This window comes from Falco punctatus, assembly GCF_963210335.1.
Source record: "Falco punctatus genome assembly, chromosome: 4".
In the NCBI taxonomy this organism is placed as follows: Eukaryota; Metazoa; Chordata; class Aves; order Falconiformes; family Falconidae; genus Falco; species Falco punctatus.
Window position 1 is genome coordinate 22,102,873 of NC_137583.1, and position 13,315 is coordinate 22,116,187.

Below are 13,315 nucleotides of genomic sequence, written 5' to 3' on the forward strand. Positions count from 1 at the left end.
AGATTTTTTCATATATACGTACTCATACAACAGACACACAGCACAGATAAACACACTAGAACATGTTCGTATCCTGAATGCAAAGCTTGCACCAACTGAGCTCATTTATTTGATGAACAGCACAGCAGAAAAGGTATCCAGCTTATTCACCAGGCAATATTGTTCCTTTTCTAGGATAAAAGTGATTTAGTAACTTCACTGATATTCCGAGATCTGTTCATTACTGTACACAGGTGATCTGTAAGTATCACTTTAACAGAGATGCAATTAGTTAACCTGAGTGTGGATCCTTACAATTAATATGATATGTATTCTCCTGCTTGTTAGCTTTGAGGAAAGCAAGTGATGGTGCTGCTCTGTAGCTGCTGCCCTCAGTCCTCATAGAGCCCAACAAAATCATAGTTTGTGCATTTGCTGTGTAACAGGAGTTCTCGGGCAACGCAGTGAGAGGAGGAGAGTGTGAAAAAGAAGCAATTCCCTCTTATCAAAGCTGCACCAGAGCAAAATGTGCAAGATTAGCCCTGAACTTCCACTAAGTAAATGTGCCCTTGTCTCTAGCTGGCCATTTCTCTTATCCATATAATATCGTGACACTTATCACCATGTCTCCCCCGCAGGGGTGTGAGCGCAGGTATCCTTAACCATGTGCCACGCAAAGGGCTGGGCCCCCGAGCCGCTGCTCTCCCCGCCTAAAGGTTGCTTCCCATTGCTCTGGCTCTCGGGTTTTTGCTGCAGCAGGATTTCAAATTAATGTGGGGTTTTCTTTTTCCTTTTGCACAAGCATTTCAAAACAGCCTGCTGATGGGCACCTCGGTTAGGCAATTTCCTTAGTGCTGGCTCTGTAAACAAACAGCAGGAACAATAATTTCTCACAAGTGACCCTTGATGATGGTAAAAATACGGATCTTGTTGCTCCCTAAAAACATCAACAGGGACATCTCCATCCAGGCCAGTGGTCCCACAGCCATGCAGAGACTTGTGCTGTACCATCTCACCAACAGCATGAAAACTGGGAAATACCCTGGGCTGCGAGACTGGAGGGGAAGGTGAACAGTTGGTGCATAAATGGAGCCTTCAAAATAGTCTTTAGAAGTTTTTAAAATACTCAAGTTATGTCATAATAATAAGAGATTAGATACTAGAATAAAAATCAACTATTTATGTAAGGGAACAGCAAACAAGAGCATACAGAAGCTACCCCTGGTGCCAGTACACACAGATCAGCCGACTTGTTCAGGATGGGATTTCTTCACGCTGTCGGACCTGAAGCACATGCCTGTCAGCAGCCCTGAAATACTCGGAACATCAGTAATTGATAATTTTTCTCTCTCTTGCCCTACTGTAGCCCGCACCCTGCGAAGAAGTATGTTGTGAAATGTTGGGAATAACCATGGTTATGCCAAGACACAAAGTGAAAACAGCCGTTTTCACCCTCTGCCAAGCAGTAGGAGTAATTTGTGAAGGATACAATAAATTTTCATTTCTCTGGCGTAACTTGCAGTGAGGGACCAGAGGAGCTGACTGCTCTGTGAGACTGCATTGGTGGCTATTCCCCCCAGCAAAACAATTTACAGTTTTAATTTCTGAGAAATTAAATCTGGCTAGACCTGCTGAAACTTTCATTTGCAAGACAGGGTATTGGAAGGTTTCAGGGTATGTAAGATATTTAAACATGTCCAGAGAGAAGATGGAAATAATTTTAGTCCACGGTGTTGCAAGGGGAGAGTTTGCTTGAGATGGTGCTTTTGGGGAGAGACGTCACCTTAGGTGGCACTGCTGGTAGCAGTGGCCATATGCTATAGGAGAGAGGTCCGCGCTCTCCCCAGTGTGTCCTACAGTGCTTTTCTGCTTAAGAAGGACCCAGTAGCGAAGCAGAAAATACTGGTCCCTACTGGGACATGATGCTAATTACAGGCAGGTCCTTAGTTCTTCTCCAGCCTCCAAGTGCATCCAGGCCGTAGCCAGAAATCGTACTGGTACACAGGGCAGTCCTAAAGCAGGAGGTGTGCCATGGCAGAGCTGGTCCCGTGTGCTGCAGCGAGTGCCTGGCTCCGTTGGGGGACTCGGCGTGCCGGGGGGCTCAGTGTGCCAGGGAGCTCGGCACTGCTGCTCCCACGGAGGGACCTGGGGGCTGCGGGTGTAGCTGCTGAGCTCTGGGTTTGTGTGTCTCCCCCGTGCCTCCCAGTCTCATCTAGGCAATGGGAGCTGCTAAACCACAGCTGGCTGCGCTTAATTGCCCTGCAGGGACTCGGTTACCTCCATCCGGAGTAAGGGAAGAAGGCCAGAGTGCTCCTTCTTGGAGTCACTGCGAAGCCTCAAGCACCCCTCTCCTGTAATTCTTCCAACAGGTCCCCCAGGTCCCCCAGAAGCTGTGACGATAGATGAAGTCACCGACACCACCGCTCAGCTGTCCTGGAGGCCAGGAGCAGACAACCACAGCCCTATCACAATGTATGTCGTACAAGCCAGGACCCCCTTCTCGGTGGGATGGCAGGCGGTGAGCACAGGTAGGTCATTGCCTGGCCCCTGGAGAGCTCCACCGATGGAAAACGCATCCATCGGGACCACACATGGGCCGAGCAGAGCAGCTCTGCACCCTGAAGTGAAAAGTAATTTCACTGGCTTCAGAACGCTGCTCTTAATAACTAGTTTCAAGTTTGGCAACCCAGAGATTTAGGGTGCAGTCAGTGCCATTACTCATCCATTTTTCTCATGAATGTTTAAGGGAGAACAGGATGAATTCCTATCTTTTGTTGCCACACTGGAGATATACAACAGTAACTGTGGTCTATAAAGACATCCCTCAGGGACAGACCATGGCATCTGGCCTATCTTTAAGTAGAATTATTTTCCTGATGGAGGAAAAAGTCCCATGAATATAATTGCTCATTTCATCAGAGGTTAATTTTGTTCCAGTAACTATTAAATAGAGGGAACATCGTGTTTTAAAAAGAGGAAAATAAAAACCCTTTACACCTGTTGTCTTGACACTTTTGTTTCCAAAAAGTGATGATTTGCAAGAAACTCTTCAATAGCAGGAATTCCTGTGCTATAAACAGTCTTAACACGACCTCTTTTATTTCTTTGCAGTTCACCAAATGTTAGAAAAAGGAGAAAAGGTTTATCAAGTTCACCCACTTTTTATTTTCGTAAATCCCTCACTTTTCAGGGTATGGGATATCTGTGACCTTTTCTCAGCAGTCTGTAGTGCTTTTAGTGGGTTTCGCTGCATTCCTGACGTGTGGCTGCCTCCTAGTTCCAGAAATCATCGACGGCAGGACATTCACAGCGACAGTGGTGGGTCTGAACCCGTGGGTCGAGTATGAATTTCGAGTAGTGGCTGCCAACATGATTGGGATTGGAGAACCCAGCAGACCTTCAGAGAAGAGGAGAACTGAAGAAGCTCGTAAGTAGCGGTGGGCAGCTGAGTTAAATCTTGTGGAATAACCGCTCGCTCGCGCTAGGGGATGCGTTGCACTGGAGGAAGCTGAGGAGCGTTTTCTGTGCCCATTGCTCTCCTCCCTCGTGGTACGCGTTCTGTGCACTGAACAGGCAGGGGAAGGTGTGGAGCTCCTGGTGGGCTCTTTTGCTCGCTCCATGACTCCTGCAGTATAGGAAGACTTCACGCCCTTTCCTTGAAGAAAGTAAAGATTTTCCAAAAAACAATATTTGGGCAAGTTTTTCGGAAAATGCTGCCCCAGTGTCCATTGATGAGAGAGGTGAACTCTAGCAGTCCCTCTGTTTTCCCGTGATTGACGTGATGGAAGCTGAGGTGCAGACTACAGACTGCTGAGAGCAGGAGTCTGAGCTTCACAGCTGGAGAGTCCACAGTCCCTTGATGCTGGAGGCTTCTGTGGTTCTTGGAGTAACTTAGACCCCATGTTGCTGGGCCATCAGTGTTGGAGCATCCACCCGGGGCTGCCCTGTGTGTTGGATGATTTCATGGGTTTAGTGAAGGTCTGCCTCCTGGAACCCTCTCCCAAACACACCACTGTCTCCTAGAACCACGCTGTGTCTTCAGATGCCGCAGGCACTGCTTTAGTGAGAGCTTTCTGCTCCTTGGTGCTATCCCTGTCCTTGGCTCTGGCAGAGGGGGGTCAGGCAAGGCGTAGATCTTCGTGGTGGCTGCAGGGTGACGTACCTTGGGCATGGGAAAGCCCTGGTAGGTGGCTCCTCTCTTCAGTTTTAGCCTGTAATGGAACAGAATATGAAATAGGAAAATAAATAAAAGTCCTTTTTTTGTGGAAGATAAATGTTTAAACTAAACAATTAGTGACTGAATACACAAGTTAATCGACGTGCTTTTAATATACTATTATTGACATACTTTTAATGTACTGTTTGCCATGGCAAATTAGACATTCCCTAATAGCATTTCGGGTACCCAGCAGGGGAAGGCTGGCAGAGCCCTGTTGCTGCATAGGTCTGTTCCATGTCGATGCGCTTTTCTGGTTTCAGTGGCCACATACATCTTCCACATGTTTTTATTGCAGTTCCTGAAGTGACCCCGGCTAACGTCAGTGGGGGTGGAGGGAGCAAGTCTGAGCTGGTCATTACTTGGGAGGTAAGTGGAGCCCAAACCAAGAGGAACATTCATACGGTTGTGACCTAGGTGCAGCCTTTCACCCCAGACCCCAGCGAAGCTTCCGTAGTTTTCAAATGGTTTGCAGTAAAAAAGCCGAGATTGTGTGATGAAAATAGCCCAGCTTTTAAAATGGAGCTGAGGCGCACGCACACACACACACACACACACCAGGGTGCTGAGCCAGGAAGGCAGCAGAGCAGCGTTGTGCAGGGGGCCGGGGGAACGGGCTATGCATCACTGCTCCGGCACGAGCTCGGCTCCCCCGCCTCACCGCCCCTCCATGTGCAGACGGCAAAACATGGATGAGCAGAAACCACCTGAGGGATAAAAAAGTGTTTGTGAAGCCAGGCTCAGCACGTCCTGACCTGGCTGGGAATTGTTGTGGCTGGCTCCCAAGCCTCATCCCTCATCCCTGCACTGGGATATACAGCAGCAAATAGTTAAGAGTTAGCACAACGCGTCGCACGTTGGCTTTTGTTGCTGCTAATGAAAGCCAGCAAGAGGAGATACAGAGATGAAAAACGTTTAATATTTCTTAAAGCAGTCAGGGTTAGAACTTTAGTCATTTGTCTGCTCATATTTTCATGTTATGATGCGATGCAGCTGGCATATTTTTCCTAATAATGAACTTCACTAGACATGCTAACACTTCCACTTAGCACTATTTCTGACCAGGCTGGCAGAATGAATCGCCAGAGATATTTTTAAGGTTATTAAAAAACTATAAATGGGGATTTGTCCTTACCACACAACTCAGTGTGCTAAATTTCTTCCTCCATTGGACTAATTAGCTACACTATGTCTCCTAAAGATACCGCAATATGTTTCAAAAACACACATGGCAAGAATATCAGCCTTTGATTTGTGTCGTAATTTGCACAAAATGTGATTTGTATTTTGATGGAACAGTCGGTTTACTGTTTTAAATGTCAAGAGGTCTTTTCTTTATGGTCTGGTGTATGTTTTGAGCCTTATGATACAGAGTAAGAAGCAGTCGCCAAAAATAACCCCTGCACGTGCGTAATTGCCATGGACATCTGTGGGAGCATGGCCCACAGTTACAGATTATTTTAACACATTGAAGCTTTGGGCTTTGAAGCACCTTTTCAGGGGACTGCAAGCCTGAGGGTAGGAAGTGTCAGTGTGTTCAGATGTGACCAGGAGGTGACAGGTTGCTTCTTCTAGCTGTTACCTGGCTCTGACCTGCCCTTCTCCATCATGTTTGTGACAAGTCAGTCCCTGCCATCATGGTCTCTAACAGGTCATGTCACGTGGGATGTGGGTAGTTGTCTGACCTGGTCTGGGTCACTGTGGCCAGCAAGGGACCACCAGCCCCACCATATTGCCAGGGTATGTTTTTCAGGGCTTTGCATGCAATCCCAAAGGTGTGAGAGCATCTGCACTGGGAAAGCAGGAGCTGTGTCCTTGGTTCACCCCAACAAACCTCAGACTCTTAGTCACTGCAGTGCCAAAAATTACTCACATCATTACTGGAGGCTCCATCTAGTCCGTGAAGGAAGGTGGGCAGCTACGAAGGTGCATTTAGTCTTCGGCAAAGTGACTTCTGGAGGTGCTGCTTCCCCCCTGACTGCAGGGAGCTCACAGAGCCGCAGGTCTCCAGCACAGGTGGGATGGGATGAGCTCAGGCTGGGTGCGAAGCAGGACTCCAGCCACCTCCCGTCTCTGATGCTCTGTTTAGGGCAGTAGCTTTAGAGACGAAGAGGCAATCCTGGCATGCAGATGGGGAGATAAACACGTGCCATTGCTGAACGTGCTGTTTCTCCCGCGGTCTGCCTGCCCACAGACGGTGCCCGAGGAGCTGCAGAACGGAGGTGGCTTTGGGTACGTGGTGGCCTTCCGCCCCTTCGGCACCGTCAGCTGGATGCAGACCGTCGTGGCCTCCCCAGACGCCGCCAGATACGTCTTCCGCAACGAGACCTTGCCGCCCTTCTCCCCCTATGAAGTTAAAGTCGGGGTGTACAACAACAAGGGCGAAGGGTCCTTCAGCCCCGTGACCGTCGTCTACTCAGCAGAGGAAGGTAGAGCCCACCCCACCGCTCATCCCTCCTCCCCACCACCCAACACGGGGGGCTTGACCGGGTCTGCCAGGGTTTAGTATCCACCTTGACATATCCTTTCATACCTAATCCTTGCTCTGATTTATAATAAATGGCGAGCCATGATTAATTCTTTTCATAGTCATTAAAATAACATTAATCGTAATGAAATCTTTTGATATTAATGGAAAAGTAATATGTAATCTGGAAAGAATTCCACTGAGATTTAGTATGAATTAATGTCCACTGATTAGAAAATGTTCCCTCTTGTCCTAATTACAGTACATGTTATCCTGGGCTGAGTTTAGTAATGACATCTTATTATTTCTTAGGTAGAGGAGCAGTGCTGTCTGGCACAGGCTGACAGGCCATCATTTTGAAATGCAGAAGTTTGTTTTGGTCACATGCATCTTTTCTCATGCAATGACGAAAGTAAACCCTTGAACTTTGGGACTAATTGAACGTAACATTGAAAACTTAATTTTATTTCTAACTCCTCTACCCAGAGCCGACGAGAGCCCCAACCACTGTTTTGGCCAGAAGCCTTTCTGCCTCAGACATTGAAGTTTCTTGGGCTCCCCCTTGGGAGAACCAGCACAAAGGAAGAATACAGGGATACGAGGTATGGAAACACAACGCAGCATCCTTTCAGCACTAAGCCTTGAGATGTGGAGATACATCCTGGGCAGTTGTTGCGGTGCTGCTCCTGCCTGCCGTGGGGCGGGTGGGTTCCTCTGGCCTGTTTGCTTCCTTTTGGCTCTCAGTATGCAGAGATTTCTCTTGCACAGTAAACAATTACACATCTTCCTGAGTGTCACCTGGCGGTAAATGGAGTGCAGAGCTTGCTGGGGGCAGACCTCCATGAACGTGCCTCCATGGTCGGAGGTCTGGGGAGGGAGCGCTGCAGCCAGGCTGCTTTCCAGCAAGGAACAAGAAGCGGTTGCAGCAGGGCGCAGGATCTGTCCTAGTGGCACCTGCACTTTGGGCAGAAGCGCCAGAGTTAGCGCGGGACACAGCTAGTGCAACCAGCCCACGGGTGGAGGGGACATGTGCCTGCTCTGCTTCTCAGGTCAGGTGTTGGAGACATGACGAAAAGGAAGAAAATGCAAAAAGGATTCGGACGGTTGGCAACACAACATCTACAAAAGTCAGCAACCTGAGAGGCAACGTGCTGTATCACTTGGCGGTCAGGGCGTACAACACGGCTGGGACCGGCCCCTCCAGCGCCGCCGTCAACGTCACAACCAAAAAGCCACGTGAGTGTTTGTGAGGACGGGGGGCTCTTGCCTGGGAGGGTGTCTGTCAGTGCTCCCCTCTCTCGTTTTCAGATTTTCTGGAGTCTGAAGGAGTTGTCAGACTCTTTGCCATGTTTTTGTGCAGAAGACTTACCAAGGGGTTTTTTTGGTTTTGTTTGTGGTTTTGGGGGGTTTTGGGGTTTTTTTTTGTGTAAGGCTCTTCCCTGTGTTAAGTAAGCAGAGCATGCAAAACTGAAATCACAGCTGTGAAGAAAATTAAATATTTATCTCATCGTTCAAGAGGGCTTTTTTCTTCTGGTCTCAGGCATGTTGAGCAACTGACTGAATCCTTTTTTCATTTAGAGCACTGTGTGTGTCACGCCTCCTGTGACCTTGAGGACACAGATCAGTGAAACAGCTCATTAGCTTTCTGGAGCGATAGGACTCTGGGCACACTCGGCTATGGTGGGAGAAGCCTCATCGGTACTGGGAGGGATCCACCTGGGGCACGGTGCTCCTTAGTAACACAGTGCTGTGTGTATTTTGGTCTAGCACCAAGTCAGCCCCCCGGGAACATCATCTGGAATTCATCCGACTCCAAGATCATACTGAACTGGGACCAAGTGAAAGCGCTGGACAACGAATCCGAAGTGAGAGGCTACAAAGTGAGTACTTTGCCAGCCCTGGCTGCAGGACCACACTTTCCTGCACCACCCTGGCCCTGCGTCATCCTCACTGAGCTTCCGCTGTCGCCGGGGGCTGCTCTTGGGCTATAGGGAATTTTCCATGAATCCAGTGTCCAGTAAGACCAGGCGAGGTGATTTTCAGGGTACTTGCTTGGCTTTCCAGGTTAAAACTGGAGCATTCCTCCAGAAACACAGGCTGTACCTCTGCAGAGTGAGCACGCTCTGCCAGCTGCTTGCCCTTCACCCCAGTGATGCTTGCCCCTGCCCCGGCGATGCTCACCCCTGTGAGCACCTGTGTGGGTCCCATGGACCTTCTACCTGCTCCTTCCCCCCAGGCTCCCACTTCAGGACTGCTCTCCTGCCTTTGGTGGAAACCTTCCAAAGGCTGTAGTTGACTTCTTAATTGCAGATAAATAAAATGCTTTTTTAATAGCTCCCATTTTCTTCAGAAAGCAAAGCCAAAAGGAAAAGAAAGAGAATGCTCATTAGTAGCAGTTTTAATAGGGTATAATTTAAATAGAGAGAAATCTTGGGAAGAATTCAGCTCTGTCACCTGACACAAGGGTTTAATTTGGCCCAAAGAAGACATTGGTGTGCAATTGTCAGCCGTTGCCTTGAGGGCTGAGTTGTGCAAATGTTTCCCACCAGGGAACGAGGAACAATGAAGAACCTGGACACGCTTTTTGTTTTGTTCGCAATCTGGAACGCCAGCGGCATCAGCTTTACGAGCCTGTGCCAGCTCTCCTGAATTTCTGCACTAACTTTTAACTCTCTTTGGTGCACTGTATCAGATTATCAAAAACAAGTAATTCCTCAGGGTATTTAGTCAAAACCTCAGATGAACCTCAGCAGTTTGGGCCAACTTTTCACTACATATTTTAGGTTTGAAATGCAAATTAAGAAGTCAGCTGAAAGAGGGTGAGAGAGACTTGTCACCCTGAAAACACAAACTCCATCTAGTGGGTTTCTAAAAAGTCCTCCTTTAACTTACTGTTAGGATGGCATATCCAGATCAATTTCTTTCTTCAATTATAGCAAAACAGTGCCTTTTTTTCCTCTTTTTTTCCTGGAAATCTTACATTTTGTGTCACAATTGGTGATCTAAATTAGTAAAATTCCCAGATCTTAGGTCATCCAAAAAAGCCATTTATTCTGGGAAGCAGTTTGTGGCACTGCATCAAATAACCCGACTCAGTTACCTGAAGAAACATGGTAAGAAGCTTTTGACCTCTATAAATAAGCCTCAGGATTTATTTTAGCTTGATCAAGCTAAAGATTTCACCGAGTGACTCCACCAGGTACCGGTGCTGTGTTTGGTGCTGTGCGTCAGCTTCACCCTCTTCCCGATGTCACCTCCCCACACAGGCACTGGTGTCACCGGTGTGGGTCCCCAGCAAAGCCTAGATAGCCATGCTGTGACCAGACCATGTGCCTGAGCATCGGGGGCAGGAAAAGAGCAGCAGCAAATCGGGATGCCCTTAGGGCAATGGACATCTCTGCCGCTTCTGCCTCCTCTTCTCTCTCCCCTTCGCTGCAGGTTTTGTACAGGTGGAACAGGCAGAGCAGCACGTCCGTAATAGAAACGAACAAAACCTCCGTGGAGCTCTCCCTGCCGTTCGACGAGGACTACATCATCGAGATAAAGCCGTTCAGTGACGGGGGCGATGGCAGCAGCAGTGAACAAATCCGAATTCCAAAGATGTCAAGTAAGAATGGGAGAAAACTGGGTCCGTGGCAGGGGGGCAGCATCCCCAGCCCCTCCGCTGCTCGCCCACTGGTGGGGCAGACCTGCTTCCCCCCATCACCCCTGCGCCTATGGACGGGGACAAACCAGACCCTGGTGGCTGAGCAGAGGCAGGCTGCAGGGCTGGCTGTGTCCTAGGCAGGGAGCCGAAGCCCAGGCTTACCCGGGACGGGGAGTCATTCCAGCCCACGTTTCTGATTTCATCCTGAGACAACGTTAAACCATAAGAAACGCCATCATAAGTAGCTATATTTGTATTTAAGATTTCTAGACACTTTCCACTCTCTTGCTTCCATACTCGTATATATATGTTGAATATATTGTTTCACTGCAATTCACTATTCACAAAATACAAAATGCAGTGTTCAGAGGCTTTTAAATATATAAGGCTACTGTATAGCCATATTCCATTGTGCATTGGATGCATAAATATTTATTTAGGGAAATGAGGCTGTGTAGAAGAACAAACAGAGAAGAGAGTATTTTATTACACAACATTGCTTTTGCAAAATCTCCATGTCCCATCTTCCATTAATAATGCCACAGTTTATAAGCTGCATTAAATCAGGAGTCTCTGCAATGCAGGAATATGGCATTAAAATTACAGCAATGTAAAAAAACCCTGACTGAGATCAGAATTATCTCCACCATGGTTGTACGCTGTGGCTGTATAAACCATACAGAGGAATTTAATCAGCAGACACAGGAGAGTGAAGGAGAGCAGGAACACATGCCAGTTCCTGTTTGGCTCAGCGCAGTGGGCCGCGGAGCAGGGGTGCAGCTCCTTCTGGACAGGAAGGTGCCAGGCTGGTGCCATAAGTAACAGCTTGAATATAGTATAGTTAAAAAAAAAAAAAAAAAAAGTAAACAAGCCACAGAGTAATATAATTGTGAAAGTCACCTCAACGTGACGGTGGCAGGAATTTGTTACACCAAAAATGCAGTTCGAGGAGCGAAGCACAGTGAGCAGGAAGTCATTGAAGCGGGACAGGACTGCATGTGGGGTCTGACCCTTCTGCCACCACCTCGCTTCATCGGAGGAAACAGAATTAAAACCTGGGGCGCGGGCGGTTAATGACGGCGGCTCCCTTCACCCCTGCCTTATTTTCTCCCCCTCTCCCCTTTGCGCAGGTGCGTATGCAAGAGGATCCGGCTCTTCCACCTCCAATGCCTGTACACTGTCAGCCATCAGCACAATAATGATATCGCTCACAGCTCGGTCCAGTTTATGACAAAAATTACATACAGGACTTCTTGTTTATAATATAAGAAACATTTAGCTAGTTGTTTTGAAGACACCCAGTACTAAGTAATATTGTGGTTTGAGTACATCTTACTACTGGAAAAATGTTTATGCTTCTTTAGGAATGGCATTATACAGTACTTCCTCAAAGCAAATATAGCTTTGTCTGAAGTTTCCTTGGAAACTCTGCAATGCACTGAAAACATCTGTAATATGATGTTACCAAAGCAGTTTACATATGTCCTTATATGCATATTTTTTATTATATATTTAGTGTTTTATAGAATTTTTTAAAGTTAACATATGATGTAGATATTAATTTTTCCTCTGCTATAAAATGCTATGGACGACATTATCATGAAAATATTGTTTGGAATTTTTTCCTTTATGATGGAGAGTTCAAAGTTGTTCTTAGTAAATTGGCTGCAACTTTACTGTACAGTTTCACAAGGCTACGCAAGGCAGAGCCGTTCCAGATCCAGTTCGTAACGTGGCTGTATTGCAATGGCGGTTGCGATGATTCTTGTGTTCAATCAAGTGCTTGTAACACACAAGATGTTCTATTTTATTCGGAGGTCTAAGCAAGACAAAATCGAAATGCTCAGTAAGAACACTGTAATCTTGAAAAAAAATGCGTGAATTTTGGTTGTTTGCGGACTACAGGACATGTAGCTAAGACTCTGGCATCGTGCAGCAAGGGGCCATTTTTACAGTCTTGCAATAGCTTTGTCTTTCTCATAATTAGCATTAAATTGGGTGGGTATGAAGATACTGCAAAGACGCAAGCTCTGCCTCTAGGGACAAAAAGGAACGGGTACCCAAAGAAGCGAGCGAACGACGTGGTTCTCGCCTTTGGGTGCAAACCCAGCTAAATCCACCTCGCTTTTGGGGATTTTATTCCGAGGAAAATAAGAGTACAGCATCTCTGAGACGTCAAGCTGCCCTGGGTTCGTGGTCTGAACACGCGCTTGCTTTCCACGTGCATCGGAACATAACGCATCATCCTTCGTAACTCCACTGTATAGAAAACGCTTGGGAAATGTGGTCGGAACCGAGAGCATCGGAGGGGCTGTGCCATGCTTCGGTCACCCGCGGGGGGTGGCAGCTCCCGGAGGTTCTCCACTAGGAAGTCTGCGTTTAGTTAGAAACTCTTCATAGATGCCTGAAGGCAAAACAGAGTCACGCTGGAAAACGACAATATCCGCAGCAAAATAATTCTTCTTAAGAGAAGGACTGTTTGTTACTACGGGGTAATTTTGTAAGTTCACTCAGATGGGATAACGCTAGTAAAAGGCAACGGAATTTTCTATAAAATTTTCAAGTTTAAATGCGCTGCAGTGGTATATTTATTTTTTTTCCTGATCGCTTGAATTTGCCTGTAACTTGTCTTTTTTGCTTACAAAATAATACAGTTAACTTTTAGACCTTCTAAATATATTTATTCAGTAACTCATAATCAGGATTCCACTTGTGTAAAAGTCAGGGGTGTTGACCAGAGAAATATTGTCAGTATTTCAAGCTGTGTTCCTTTCTTAGTTTGATATGGTTACTTCTATGTAAAAAAAAAAAAAAAAAAAAAAAAAAGAGAGAGAAAAGAAAAAGAAAAAAAACTCAAAACCAAGAAAAATGGAACAAAAAAAAAAGCTTCTGTAGTTTTCTCCCCAGTGTAAATGATATTTATCAGTGATCTAGCAGATGTAATCTTTTTTTAAAGGTATTGGTAATAAATATTCTGTCATTTGTAAAGATACCTGTCTTTCAGGAG

At 46.8% G+C, this 13,315-nt stretch overlaps 1 protein-coding gene across 4 annotated transcripts in view; it reads left to right on the top strand.

The window, feature by feature from the left end:
• LOC308062775 (contactin-4) overlaps positions 1-13,298 on the top strand; it is a 357,825-nt gene extending 344,527 nt beyond the window's left edge. For all 4 annotated transcript variants that reach the window (XM_080384699.1, XM_080384697.1, XM_080384696.1 and 1 more), the window contains 9 exons: positions 2,349-2,507; positions 3,257-3,406; positions 4,494-4,564; positions 6,390-6,624; positions 7,149-7,264; positions 7,712-7,898; positions 8,430-8,542; positions 10,101-10,269; positions 11,439-13,298. In XM_080384699.1, coding sequence (XP_080240825.1) covers positions 2,349-2,507; positions 3,257-3,406; positions 4,494-4,564; positions 6,390-6,624; positions 7,149-7,264; positions 7,712-7,898; positions 8,430-8,542; positions 10,101-10,269; positions 11,439-11,539 — 1,301 coding nt within the window. In that variant the 3' untranslated portion in view covers positions 11,540-13,298. The remainder of the gene's footprint in view (positions 1-2,348; positions 2,508-3,256; positions 3,407-4,493; positions 4,565-6,389; positions 6,625-7,148; positions 7,265-7,711; positions 7,899-8,429; positions 8,543-10,100; positions 10,270-11,438) is intronic.
• The last annotated feature ends 17 nt before the right edge of the window (positions 13,299-13,315 follow it).